We start from the raw sequence: 14,931 nt of genomic DNA, 5'->3' as shown, positions 1-14,931 counted from the left end.
CCGCTAGAAAAAGTCCAGTGCTGGTTCTGGAACATACAGGGGAACCCTACTCATTTTTTGTCCCCTATATTTCCAGAACCAGGACCGGATCAGAGCCCAGAGCTGGTTGCGCAGAATACAGGGGACCCCTACGTCGTTTGTCCCCCGTATTTTGGCAACCAGCGCTGGTTCTGACTAGCCCGGTGCTGGTTGTGCTTAAGTACAGGGGACCCCTACGTCGTTTGTCCCCTGTATTTAAGCACACCCAGCACTGGGTTACTAATGCCCGGGGCTGGTTGCTCTTTTTTGGGGGGGTGCACGCCATTTTTTTCTTTTTTTACACAGGTTTTTTTTTTTTTTTTTACCACAGCAGCACAGACGGGTCTCACGGACCTGTCATTGCTCTGTGCCAATCACACAGATGCATGTAGCACGGATCTCCCGGGTTCGTGCTACATGCAAATGGGCACCATAACGCTGATTGGCTTCCTGTCTGCCACTGCAGTGCCACTCCTAGATGGGCCACGTGTTTGTGCCGCCCCCTTGTGTCGCTTAGCATAGTCATCCAGCTTCCTCGGTACAACCTTTTGGCCTAAAAACAATATTGTGAGGTGTGAGGTGTTCAGAATAGAGTGGAAATGAGTGGAAATTAATGTTATTGGGGTTATTAATAGCGTAGGAACAAAAAAAGGCCCATTTATGTGATTTTAGCGGGTTTTTTTTATTTTTTAAGAAAAAATCCAGATCCAAAACACAAAACCCAGAACCCAAAACACGGAAGGGTGGTTTTGGCAAAACCAATCCAGATCCAAAACACGAAGAAAGATCCAGATCCAAAACCAAAACACAAGACACGAAAAGTGTCCGGTGCACACCCCTAGTGTTAACAGGGTGAGGTGTGCATTTGGGGGGGTTAATGGATGCTGATTTATAATGGGGTACAGATGTGTGGCATAAATATACTGTATATTGGTGCATGGATGTGTGGCATAATGTATTGGGGGAACAGTTGTATGGCATATAAAGAATTTGGGGGCACATGTGTGGCACATATATTAGGGGCATTGTATAGCATAATTGTCACGCTTGTCACTGGAGTACTGAAAGCTGAGGTCTGGGGAATCGGAGGAACCGAAGGCGAGGGGCCTGAATATATGACCTCCTCATCCACAGGTCGTTGTCGAGATCTGGTCAATGGTGCGGAATTTAACCTGCAGGGAAGTGTTCACCAGTGACCCCTCCAAGTGGGATATGGGCTTAGCTGCATTCTGCAAGCAGGTCGTGGTCCTTTGACCAGGTATCCAAGCCCTGCGGGAATAGAGACTCAAAACATCCGTGGCCCAAGGGAGATGCCTGTCAGAGGCACCATTCACCGGGAGAATACACTGGAAGGTAGAACTCAAGAAAGGGTACTTGGACGCACTTTTGCACTGTAAACTGGCACTTGAGGTGCACTCTGATAGTAGTGAATTGGTGTACCTTTGCGTCAAAGGTGGCATTTGAATAGCACTCCGGAATGGAGAACTGACGCACCTCTGTACAATGGGAAAGCACAGGTAATGCACACAGGCAGGGATGTAATCACTCTGTTGCTTAGGGTGGTATTAACTGTAGTACACAGACAAGATGTTAATTGTACTATTGCTCGGGATGACACTAGCAATAAGCACACAGGCAGAGATGTTGGTGGCACTGTTGCTCCGGATGATACTTCAGTGATTGGCACACAGGCTCAAGGAGAGACACTGGAAACTGATCACAGAAAAGCAGGGGAACCTGGAACGAAGACTGTACTAGTTTATGCTAGAAGCGACAAACATTTTTCAGGCAATTTCCTGGAGAACTGGAGCCGATATATACCCATGGGTAGCAGCTGATAGGAGCACAGCGTCAGCTGACCAAGACCATGCTACCATTGGTCGGAGTCGGAGATACTGTCATGTGAAAGGAACTGTCATGGTGGTGCCCATGACGTGAACACCGATCCCCGGCACAAGGCCAACCATGGAAGTTTGCAAGCACCTAAGGCGGAATCCTCAGTGCATCACCCGCCGCCGCACCAAACGTCTGACCGCACGAGAAGTCAGAGGAAGCCAGCGCGGAGGTAAGGGATGGCCGATCCTAGGCTGAACCCTGACAACAATTCACGGCTATGTGACATACAATACAATTGGTGCACAGCTGTGTGGCATACGTATTGGAGACTCTAATGTATAGCATAATTATGAATTGGGGATACAGGTGTGTTGTATATAATGAATTGGTGGCACAGATGGATGGTATATTATGAATTGGGGCAGTGTTATGAGGCACAGCATGATTTTGTGGCTTTGCTGTGTGGCATATTAGTTGGGGCATTTCTATATAGTATATTATGAATTTGGTATGTGACATATTAGAAATTGGCGTCACTAATGTGTGGTATAGTATGACATACAGTAGTATTGGAGGGAGCAGGGGCGGTGGATAAAATGTTGCCTAGGGCACCCAGGCACCTTGCATAGCCAACTGCCCTATAACAAAGCCTCTAGACCAGGGGTTCTCAAAGTCGGTCCTCAGGACCACACACAGTTCACGTTTTCTAGGTCACCTAGCAGGTGCACAGGTGTATTCATTACTCACTGGCACATTTTAAAATATCCACAGGTGGAGCTAATTATTTCACTTGCGATTCTGTGAGGAGACCTGGAAAACATGCACTGTTTGGGGTCCTGAGGACCGAGTTTGAGAACCTGTGCTCTAGACATTTCGGTAGGTGAATTATCAACAGGATTCTACCAGTCAGCTCCGAGAGGGCTCTAATAGTAGCACTAATATAATGTTTGGCTTGGAGGAGATAGAGCCTCTAAAACACCAAATTTATCTATAGCTTCCAGGTACGTGAGAGGCCTCCTCGGAGTATTGTGCATCAGAATGATGGTATGGTAAAGTCACTATAATACTTTCTGTAATGTGCACAGGTCACTAGAATGCGCTCTTTATTATAAAATGGTTACTAGAAAGTGTAGAATGCTCTATGGCCCTGATTTAGACCCACCCACAGCTTTTGCGAACGGCCAGGTGATGGTCCATCGGGATTGCGACGAGACCCTTGTGGTAGGGTCTCGTCTGCCGCAAGCCCCAGTGAGCTTCCGGCTCTAAGAGAGCCGGAAGCTCACTACTGACACCACTGGTGATGTCAGTAGGGCCACCCACAAACAGCAGGCATTCCTTCAGGAACGCCTCCGTTTGACCAGCCACCCCCCCTCCCCGCCTACAAAACGGGGTGAGCTGTCGATCAACATCAACAACCGCCCCGTTTGTAGCGAGCCCTGGGGCGAGTGAATTTCTCACTCGCTCCGGGGCTCGCGTGTACGCACTGCCCGGCCATCGACCCGCTTGCGAGCACTATGCACTTGCGAGAGGGTCTGATTCAGGCCCTATGTGTTCGGAAACTAGTGGCTACACCAAATTTCCTTGGTTCCTTGTTTTATCATCTTACTACTTTATTTTCTCTTGTACAGTACTTCCGCTAACATAAACAATCTGCAACCGATTTAATTACTGGTAAAATAAATTGTTTTCTGTTATACAGATGAATGACTAAACATTATCTGTAAATCAATGCAGGATATGCGTGCACTATATAATTAACTTAATTATTATTAACGATTCATTACAAGGCGCAGCTACTGTACTGTATATTTCACAGCATTGTGCTGTGGGAAATAACATATTATACGTGTGAGGCAAAAGACTACTGAGGCAGGGTAGGAGGAGTCTGTGATTTGGGGCTGTCCAATGTTTCCCCGCCTACAGAAAACTAGACCTCCCAGCATGCCCTAGGGACTGAAAGTTACGTCAAAGCCCACCAGTTACAGATAGGGATGGTATTATTGATGGATGACATTGATGGTATGAAACCATCGGCTGTTAATCATCGATGGTTTCATCCACCAATGGTTATCCCTGTTTTAATACTGGCTGGGCAGCGGGACAATCAGGGAGTGAGGGCGTGGCTTTGCGGGTCGTTTTGGGGTGGCGGAGTGTCCCGGCACATGGAGGGGGCAAAACAAAACTTTGGGCCTGATTCAGACACACTCGCGAGCGGCTGTCCGCTCGCAAGTGGGTCGATGGTGTGCACTGCGCATGCGCACGGCGGAGAGAGCTCCGTCGTGCGCATGCGCGAGACGCGACGAGCGAAGGACTTTCCTTCGCTCGTAGTGTCTGATCAAAGGGGGCGTGCTGTCGATGTTGATTGACAGCACGCCCCCTTTGGTGGGCGTGCCGGGGGCGTGCCTGCCAGACGGAGGCGTTCCCAAGGGAACGCCTACTGTCAGAAGCCGGCCCCACTGACATCACTAGTGATGTCAGTGGGAGTGATTTGGGCTCTGATAGAGCCAAAATCACTCCTGGCCTTGCGGTTGAGAAACTCAACCGCAGGCTTCTGCTCGCACTGGCGATGGTCGCGATGGTCAAGACCATCGCGACCATCATCCTGCATGCTCGTATAGGCTGTGGGTGGTGACCCACAGCTATACGAGCGTCCAGGAGGACGCTCCATATTTATGGAGGTGGGCCCTGATTCAGAGCGAGCGCTCTGGTCAGAGCGTCTGGCTGTGAATCAGGGCCTTTGTTTGGCTCTGTGCCATCGATGGTGGTGAACCATTGGATTACCACCATTGATGGCAAAACCATTGACCATCGGTGGTTAACCATCGATGTTTGTTAATCATCGATGGTAGAAAGCCATCCCTAGTTACAGATAGATATGGAGGAGATGTACAGGAGACCAATTGCAGAGAAGGAAAGTACAACCATTATTGGGACAACGGCCTTGCCAAGCAGAGCAGATGAAAGGAGAGAAGCACTGCAACCAAGTCCTTTCAACCTGCCAGGAATCATTATTACTAGGCTGACACATAATTTGATGGGATACCGGACAGATATACTCAGAGTTGAGTGATACCGAGATGATTAATAAAACAAGAAAAGCCAGGTGAGTAATTGTTGCTCTCATTGAGTCACCTTAGCATTACAGCTGGGACTCATTGGACAGGATACATGACGCATCGCATGTTGAATGCGATGCATCCCGACACTCATCGCAAGCATAACGGTGATTATTAACGCCTTATACTTGAAATGACTCGCAAAGGGCAGCTGTCCCGATAAGAGCTGTCCTTTGCGATAGAAGGACTTTCAGGTTTACGACTCAAAGTCCTTCTGCGCATGCATCGAGTGACGTGCGCCCTGCGGGGGTTACTAGGAGGGATCTGGATCCCTCTCAGAGGGAGTTGTGAATAGAAGCCCATAAACCTACTACATCCAGGCTCTGGAATATATCACATTTCGGAGCTTGGTGCATTAGCGGTAAGCGGCCAAACCGCCAAAAACTTAATTTTCATGGGTTTGACCACAAAATCAGCATTGCTGCATCCTTGTCTATTTAGGAAGGCTGCATAGACAGTTGCCTGTTACAACATTTGCATTATGTATCTCCTGGCTGCTGTGCATTCAACGTGACTAAAAACAGCAAAAATGAAAAAAGAGTTTTCAGAAATGGACATAGCAACCAATCAGATTCTACTTAACATGTAACTAGCACCTTCTAGAAGATAATAGCTAGAGTCTGATTGGTTGCTATGGGCAACATCTCCTCTTCTAAAAACTCTCACTTTATATATCCCTTACACCCTGATAATCAATGTGATTGAGGGCCTAATTCAGACCCGCTCGCGAACGCACAGCACTCGCAAGCGGGTCGATGTCCCCCCACTGCGCATTTGCCGCCTCCGGCGCTCACTACAAGACTGGGTGGCTGTCGATGTTGATTGACAGCTCGCCCCGTTTTTGTAGGTGGGGAGGCTGCACAAACGCAGGCTTTCCCTTAGGAACGCCTGCCATTTATGGGCGGCCCTACTGACATCACTCGTGATGTCAGTAGTGAACTTCCTTCTCTATTACAGCAGGAAGTCCACTCGGGCTTGCGGGAGCCAAGACCCTCCCGCAGGGTCTCGACGCAAGCCCGATAGTTGCGATAATAAGGCCGTCATCATGGCACACAGGACCCATCAGGGATTTGCGGCTTCAGAAAGGACGCAGATATTCAGCTGGTTGTTGGCAACTAATTATAGAAAATTGTATGAATATGAGAAGTGGAAATCCCCATACTGGATATACTGGATATACTGGATATACTGGATATGCAGTTTATTGCACATATAAACATTGTGATGGTTTTCCCTACATTTTCCTGGGAATGCAAGTACTGTAAATAAATGGTGTAATACAAAAGTCCTAAGTTATACTGGGCCATGTTTACATTACTGGACCAGTAGTGAGATCACAGGAGGAAGTTGTACAGCTGTTCCTGTCGGCTTGTTATTGGAAAGCGTGACCCTGAGGGCGTAATAATATTAAAGCTTTAACTGCTGACTTTCCGGTATACCATCCTTTGTTCCAGCTTCTTCACACCAACAACACGTTTAGATTAGAAATACGGCCGATGGCCACGCGCAGTTCCATTCAGCCCAAACAGGGCGGCCAGATCTTTCTGACAGGACACCATTAGCAAAGTCGGACAATGGGCGCATAAACTGTCAGATGTGTCTGTCGCCCACCCAAATTTATTTTCATCGTGACGTACATGCGAAGTTGACCCATCAAATAAGTGGCCTTTTGGGTTCATACACGCTGATGTGTGCCATTAATTAGTTTTAAAGCGGCAATAAGGCTGATTTTTTTTGTTTTTTAATTGCTGATTGTCACCAGAAATAAATGTTATTGTTGTAGTGGCAAAGTGAAAAATAGCCCTATCGCGGGCAAAAAAAAACCTAGGACATATGGGAACATACCTCCCAATTTCCTTCAAATCAGGACAAACGTGCTGGCCACGGGACATTGGGACAATTCGCCTCCAATTGGGACTATCCTGGCAAAATTGTGACCAGGGCCGGCTCTAGGGCTGTTCGACCTGAACGGTCGCACAGGGGCGCCACCCATAGAGGGCGCACCCCTCCCCAACATCCCGATTTCAGCGGGACATTACTGTCCCGCTGTTCCACCTGTGGGCCGAAGTGGCCCGCGGGTGGTTAAATTGAGAGGTTGGGGACCCCCCACTGCCACAGCTGTGCGGCGGTGCCGGACCCAGGAGACTCTGAATGGATGCTGCGCGCATGCGCACGGCATCCATTCAGTGACGGGAGATGGCTGGTGGAAGCCCAGCTAGTGAGGCTCCCCCCAGCCTGACGTTATTTGGAGGCGGACACGCCTCCTAATAACGTCACATAGGGGGCATGACCTATGGTAATTAGGTCACGCTCCCATTTTCGGTCACGCACGGCGTAGATAGGGCGAGCTGGAGGGGGCCGGCACAGGGTGCTGCGACCCCTGGAGCCGGCCCTGATTGTGACAGCTTTGATGTCTGCACCCTAAGTTTACTAATTCAGAACATTTTTAAAGACTTGTGAACAAAAAAAAGGTACTGTAGCAGCCAATCGGGTTTAAATTACACATTAGAAAAGATTATGCTTTCGCCTTACCTCCTGGCCCCTGCATTTATACACTCTTCAGTATGCAACTCAGTGCCTCTTTCCTCCTATAATGAATGCAGCAGAAGGTGCATGCATGCATGCAGATGAACGCCTAGGGGGGGCTTTACAATTGCCTGGAACTCCTCCCTCAAAGCCCAAAAGCTTTAGCTCACTTTCTGCCAATAGAGTCAGTACCGACTTTACACTTGAATAGTGGCACAGCCCTTTTTCTCCACATTACAGTATAGCCGCGGTCACAGTACAGTCCATCCTATCCTCCCTTACATGGCAACTCGGTGATATGCGTTACTAAGCACATTCTGGAGTAACTGCACAATTAGAGAGCCAGATCCTCTAGACAACCTAAGCTTGTACCAATGGCTCAGAGGCACTGAGAGGCCCAGATTACTCTAAGCTATTTTTATGCTGATTTTCTTTTAACAAATGGAGGAGGAAAGGGGCCGCAAACTGGTATCTTCACTAGGGCCACATGGGGTTTTAATCAAGTCATGTACAATACAATAACCTCAGATGTATGCAATAAGAGGATATGGGAAATTTGAGGCTGCACAGACCTCTTCAGTATACAGTAGGACCTGGAACATCTCTGTATATAACATCACTTTGCCAACAGAAACACAACTAGACATTGATGGAAAAGGCTTCCAGGTTTGATTGTCCACATAATGTACCATCTGCCAGGTGAGAGTTACCTGAAATCTGTACGGGGAATCATCGGCTCTGAGAACGAGATTCCTGGGGTCCTTCAGCGGGTAGATATAACCATACTTGACAAGCAAGTTCCCGAGATGTAGAGACTCTAGGAAACAAAAGCAATTCTAAGCAGTTGTTTCACTTATAGAGGACTTAACGTAAAGCAAATAGAAAACAAAAACAGTTATTGTGACTAATATTGTCTGGTGTCACTAAGGCATACAGCTATTGATGGGTAGCACTAGCTGTGCATAGTGTACATGGCTACGGCATATTAAAGTACATTACCACTATTGCCGACATTTTATTAGACTGCTAGCTATTCAGAAACCAGTGTAGTTTACAGTTAGATTATATTTTGATTGCTAAATGTCAGTATGCTGAGAACAGGTTTGTGTGATTTGTGAAAAGATTTTTTTTTTTAAATTGAGTATTTTTTTTTTATTGGAGTTTTCACAAAACCAACACTCAATACACACAGTAACAATAATAATTGCATATTTCAGTAAAAAATATATACATCATCGTATCAAATAAGGATATATTTACACCATAATATGGAACAGAAATATTCAGTATTTTAAATAAACCTAACATGTCTTCAAATTTTAAACATCATCTCGACTTTATAAAAATGCATATATTACAAACATATCCAATTGGTACCACTCAGTCCTAAACACAAAATATTCTAATACAATATCACAATTAGGACATCTAATCCACCATATTATTTAATACACACACCCATATCCTACGGTAAACAAAACCTACTTTTATTATAGGAAAAACGGTATCTTATATATTGTATATATTAAAAAAATAAATAAATAATAAAATAAAAGAGAGAAGAGGAGGTTCTCCCAAGCCTGCAGTAAATCATACAATCATTTGAACAACAATTGGCCATTACACTTCAGGGAGAGCATAACTGGACCTGTACCAACTACCCCAAATACGGTCATATTTAAATTCAGCCTTTCGAGTTAAATACAGATATTTCTCTTGTCTGGCAGTGGTGCGAACCAGCGCCAGCAAAGTACGGAAGTCCGGACCCTGAGAGGCCAAACAATTGCAAGCTATACTGACTTTAGCTAAAGTACACAAGTTGATAACCAACTGCCTTTCATATTTATCAAGAGTGGTACCCCACCACATAATCTCTCATCAACGCATTTTCCTGAGTAGACTGGCACTGTGCCGGAGTCTGATGTCCATGTGCCAATCTCTGGTAACACGGCGCCAGCTTAATTTTCACTGTGGTTTCAGTACTGCATATGCGCAAATCATCTGGGAAAAATGCAGCAAAGCCATTTTCCCAGTGATTCTGTGGCGCTGGCAAAAGTTAAGGAAAGGGTGCAGGGTGTGTGCTGGGGGCATAGAAGGAATAGATACCCCCATGCTCAGAGCTAGAGCATAAAACTGTGCAAAGCCATCAAATACTAGAAAAAGTAAAAAATCTAGTAAAGTGTAACTACACAATTACATCTCCAACAGGTGCTCCGTACAGCAAAAGCTAAAGTGGCTCATGTTCATACAGTACAGAGGTAAGAAAGGTCCTGCTGGGGGCCACTTCCGGTTCTAAATGGATTGAATAATACCGTAATATGGGGGAGATGTATCAAAACTTTGAGACAGATAAAAGTTGAGAAATTACCCATAGCAACCAATCAGTCTAGCTATCAATTATCTAAACGTGCCCATCCACTAGACGATTAAGTTAAGTGATTGAACGTTAACGATCATTCAATCGTTCATAAATCGTTTGCAAATCCTTTGCAAAAATGTCTAAAACGACCAGCGATGTGCGTGCCGGCTGGTCGTTTAGACATCTATCATCATGCAAACAGGCTGGTCAACCTAACGATAACGTCAGATTGAGCATGTTTGCAGATAATTGATGAGCCTGCACTGAACGACTGCTCGTTCAGTGCAGGCTCATCACAGACTGATAAACGATGCAGTCGTTTTCATGTCTGCTAATGGATGGGCACCTTTAGACAGCCTATGAAATAAAAGACACTGATTGGGTGCTATGGGCAACTTATCCATGGCTTGATACATCTCCCACAATGTCTTATTCTGTCTGTATATATTGCTTATATAAGCTGCATCTACCACAGGCTGTAAGGGAGAAACTTTATTATTTTTCAAAGAATGTTAAGTTTGTGTTATTGTTTTGTATATATAAATATTATATAGAGATGTGCTTTTTCAGCACCATTTGTATGGATGGTATGCAATCGGGAATCCCGACAGCCGGCTTCCCAACTGCTTTATCCCGGTGAGGGTTAAATGACAGGCGTCTAATTCTAGACGCCTGTCATTTTCCAGACGCCGGGAGACCGGCGCCCGGCATCCTGATCGAAGTGATGCCGGGCGCCGCTGCGGACAGCTGCAGGGGGGGTGAGGGTTAGGTTTAGGGCTCCCGGGGGGGGACTTAGGGTTAGGCATCCCCCTGGGAGATTAGGGTTAGGCTAGGGGGAGGGAGGGTTAGGGTTAGGCGGCAGGGAAGGGGGGGTTAGGTTTAGGCACTTAGAGGGGGGATTAGGGTTAGGCACTGGGGGGGAAGCTTGGGGTTAGGCACCCCTAAGGAGGGTTAGGGTTAGGGGGGTTAGGTTAGGTTAGAACATACTTACCTGCGGACGATCAGGATTTTCAGCCATGTCGGCCTGCCGCTGCCGGGATTTGAACTGCCGGACTTGTGTCCGGCGGTAAATCGTATGTATTCCGTATGGATATACGTGAGTGTGGACGTGAGTGTGGACGTGTGTGTGTGTGTCCTACCTCCTGTACACAAAGTAGAAGTTAGCATTACATGTTATTTCACCCATCACATGCGACGCTTTCCAGCTCACGTCTGCACTCATTTCATGCATAAATAAAGAGCCCTGATAATGCAAGGCTCCCAAATCTGTAATGGAACAGACATTAGCAGCGCGATGCACTGATGCCAAGCTCTTTGTTTCCCCACACACACGTAGTGACAGATGCTGGGTGAATCCTGGCCGCCTTCTTCACAAATACAGAGTCTTCTGCCAGTAGCTTCACTAAGGCGATTTCATTTACATAAAATAACAAATATTATCTATGGTAATGACAAATTAAAAGCAGCCTAGGTGTAAGAAGGTCTACAAGGCATGTATAAACAGTACTCTGCAAATGGAATATTCCTTAATTGTACACCTAAAGGCAATTACACTAATAATTAAAATTTTGTGGTATGACACAATAAGGTTAAATATGAGCATTGTTTAGCGTTTAATGAGGTATCTTTCACCCATCTCTCCAAAACACACATCTCACTTAAAGTTACTAGAAGGATGCGGTTAATGGCCGAAAAGCTGAAACAGCCAAGCACAGCACTGAAGTGGCCCCGTGTTTCAATACACCAGGATACATAGATGACTTGCATTACCTAGGGGACTGCTATGAAGCCTTAAGGCCTGATTCTGAGACGGACGCAAGAGGAGATGCGGACGTGTCTCGCAAAGTTCAGCAAACTGCGCATGCGCCAAAGATCAGGTAAACGCACGTGGCCAGAGATCGCCAGTGCGTACGATTGATCAGTCAATGGAGCACACTATGCACAAAATGGGCATTTCTTGGCAGAAACTGGGTAGTGACCATATGAACGCATGGGAATGTTCCATCTTGTGGCAGTGTGGTGGGCGTGTACTTCTGTGCTTGATCGTAACGTGCAGACGGAAACTGGACAGATCTTTTGCACCCAGGCTGTGGCGGGTGCAAGTGTAGATACTACTGATGACGGCTGTGGACATAAATCAGTGTTTGGAATAGGCTGCCACATGCGACAATGGAATTCTTGTATACATGGGCTTGCAGTACCATAAGGAAGTCAGTAGGCTCTAGTGACCGAACAGGAAAGAGGCCACAGATGCGGCCATCTCAGTATCAGGCCCTCAGTGTACTAGAATCAACTCAGCATTTCCAGTATGAATAAGTGCCATCCCCATTCTCAGTGCTTTGCAGCATCAAGTAACTGGGCTGCAGCCATGGTCCCGTGATTGGCTGTGTATGGCGTTCACTATAATTATTTGAAGCGATGAACAGATAAATTACACTGGTCAACATGATTTTTTATCACAAGAAAACTGAACAGTGGGCCTGATTCAGAGCCGGACGCTCTGACCAGAGCGCTCGCTCTGAATTAGGGCCCTCCTACCTCTTATTGGAGCGGCCTCCTGGCCGCTCGTATAGCTGTGGGTGACCATCGCGACCATCGGGCTTGCGACGAGACCCTGCGGTAGGGTCTCGCTGCCGCAAGCCCTAGAGTGATTTTGGCTCTGTCAGAGCCAAAATCACTCCCACTGACATCACTAGTGATGTCAGTGGGGCCGGACCCAGACGGTAGGCGTTCCCATGGGAACGCCTCCGTCTGGCAGCCACGCCCCCGGCACGCCCACCAAAGGGGCGTGCTGTCACTCACCATCGACAGCACGCCCCCTTTGGTGCGAGACCCATAACGACGGCTACCCCGTCGTTATTCGGGTCTCGCGCATGCGCACGACGGAGCTCCCTCCGTCGTGCGCATGCGCACTAGCGGGTCGGAATCAGGCCCTGTGACTCTAGTGCAGTTTTAAATTCTGAGTTCAAATATGTGCTTAAAATTTATCTATCAGGGATAATGTGTTTGTGACAGTTACTTTTTTTTTTCAGATTTTAGTGTTCTTTATGGTCTGTCATATTGTTCTGTTATTGAGGCTCTCGGACAACAACTCCCGCCAGATGAGTGGCGATTGTTCATAGACCCATCAAAAGTTAGTTTGGAGGCTGTGCTTCTACATAACGGCAATAAATTCCCATCAATACCTGTAACGCATGCCGCTGATATGAAAGAGACGTATGAAAATATGACTTTGCTGTTAGAAAAAAATCCAGTATGAAAAATATAACTGGAATATCTGTGGTCATTTGAAGGTCAGAGCCGTAACTAGACTTTTTGATGCCCTGTGCCAAAAAGAACATTTGCGCCCCCCCCCCTATTTTTCAAATAGAGACAAAACGCACCTAAAAAAGGACCATGGCCTCACGGGGAAGGGCCAGGGAAGAGATAGGGGAGGCCAGGAGATGCAGGGGATAAAATAAGAAGAAGCTACAAGTGAGAATGATTGTAAACAGAAAATTGACAGGGCCAAACAGCGCCACCTGTCTGCCATGGCACAGGTCGCACCACCCTAGTTACGGCCCTGTTGAAGGTCATTGCTTTATTGCTTGGTTTGCAACTTAGGTACACTAAATTCTGCTGTTTCTTGTTTGAATGGGACAGCAGGGATAGGAAGTCTCACTACATTAGAAAACAAGAGTTATACGTGAATCTCTTATTCATGGGGAGAAAAATTTATTAAGTACCTTTTTAGTGGATCTTGAAAAAGTGTATTTACCGCTGTCTATTATACTAGGACTGAACAATTTGTAAAAGCAATTGATAAAAACTCTGCTGCGTTTATGCATTTGAAATCTAAATTTCCAAAAGTGATGCAAAATTGAGAAAGGAATTTTTATAGGGCCACAAATAAGGGGCGGGATGCGATGTGATGCATTTCGCCAGTCATCGCATGCATTGGTAACACCGGTATGCATGAAGATCCCCGCAAAGGACCGCTCTGTCGGTAAGCACAGCCCTTTGCGATGGAGGGACTTCCGGGTCTATGACCCAGAAGCCCCTCCGGCGCACGTGCAGAGGGGAGTGCTGGGAGGGATCCGATTGAATCTATCAGCACTCTGCGGAATTCAATATTTTCAAAGCTTGACTGCGGGAGCATTTGCCATCTTCAGATGGCGTTTGCTTCCGCAACCTGCTCCTTCCATACGGGAAGGAGTCCCGGGTTGCGAAGAGGGATCCTTTTCGGATCTTGACGGCCCTGTCCGGCGCCTTCCGACAGCCGCCGGAGCTTTTGTGCACCTGCGTGAACTCTAGTTCATGCAGGCGCACTAGTCTCACTGCTCCGATAGATTTGGGGAGACAGCTGATTTTCGTATGAGCGGTCTAAGCGCCGCAGCAATGAAGAATTGCTCCGGCGCTCGTCACAAGCTCGGGTCTGATAATCAATATAATGAATAGAGCCCTCTGTGAGAGATCTAGTGAATTCATACAAAGCTATGGGATGCAACATGTCTTTAAAACTTCACATCTTGGACTCCCACCTAGACTTCTTCCCAGGAAGTCTTGGGGCTGCCAGTGATGAGCATGGCGAGCGTTTCCATCAGCAGATTTCAATGATGGAAAAGAGGTACCAAGGCAAATGGAGTTCCAGTATGCTGGCTGACTATTGCTGGACCATGAGGAGAGACATCCCAAAGGCAAAATATGCCCGAAAATCATCATCTACATGCATATTCGAATTCAGTAAAATAAAAATTTAGATTCAGTTTATTTAGAGTTTGTGAAAGAAAAAAGTTTATTTTTGTCGACCAATGTTATCATAGCTATTTACTAAGATGCTCCTGTGAGGACAGCAGCTTGGATATTAGCCTGTCCCGGCAAAGAGCCGGTAGTAGATTGATAGCTGTTGCTGTGACTTTTTGGGGCCTGATCATTGTGACGTCAGAAAAAGTCACATTGGGGTGGCTGGAGGGACAAAAAGACTCCTTGCCGGCAATGCTGTGACCTATAGGTAGGACCAGCTAATGCCATCTTCAGGTGGCAATAGTTATATCACTGACATGCTTCAAAGAGCTAAGCTTTTCGAAGCTTGTTAAA

At 46.6% G+C, this 14,931-nt stretch overlaps 1 protein-coding gene across 1 annotated transcript in view; it reads right to left on the bottom strand.

The window, feature by feature from the left end:
* RGS11 (regulator of G protein signaling 11) overlaps positions 1-14,931 on the bottom strand; it is a 172,079-nt gene that overhangs the window by 92,260 nt on the left and 64,888 nt on the right. Inside the window, exon 4 of the mRNA XM_088448150.1 lies at positions 8,207-8,313. Within this exon, the coding sequence (XP_088304276.1) occupies positions 8,207-8,313 (107 nt within the window). The remainder of the gene's footprint in view (positions 1-8,206; positions 8,314-14,931) is intronic.

The sequence above is a fragment of the Taudactylus pleione genome, unplaced genomic scaffold, assembly GCF_031769625.1.
Source record: "Taudactylus pleione unplaced genomic scaffold, aTauple2 ptg000451l, whole genome shotgun sequence".
Lineage (NCBI taxonomy): Eukaryota > Metazoa > Chordata > Amphibia > Anura > Myobatrachidae > Taudactylus > Taudactylus pleione.
Note: the sequence above shows the minus strand (reverse complement) of the source record. Positions and strands in the feature narration are given on the sequence as shown.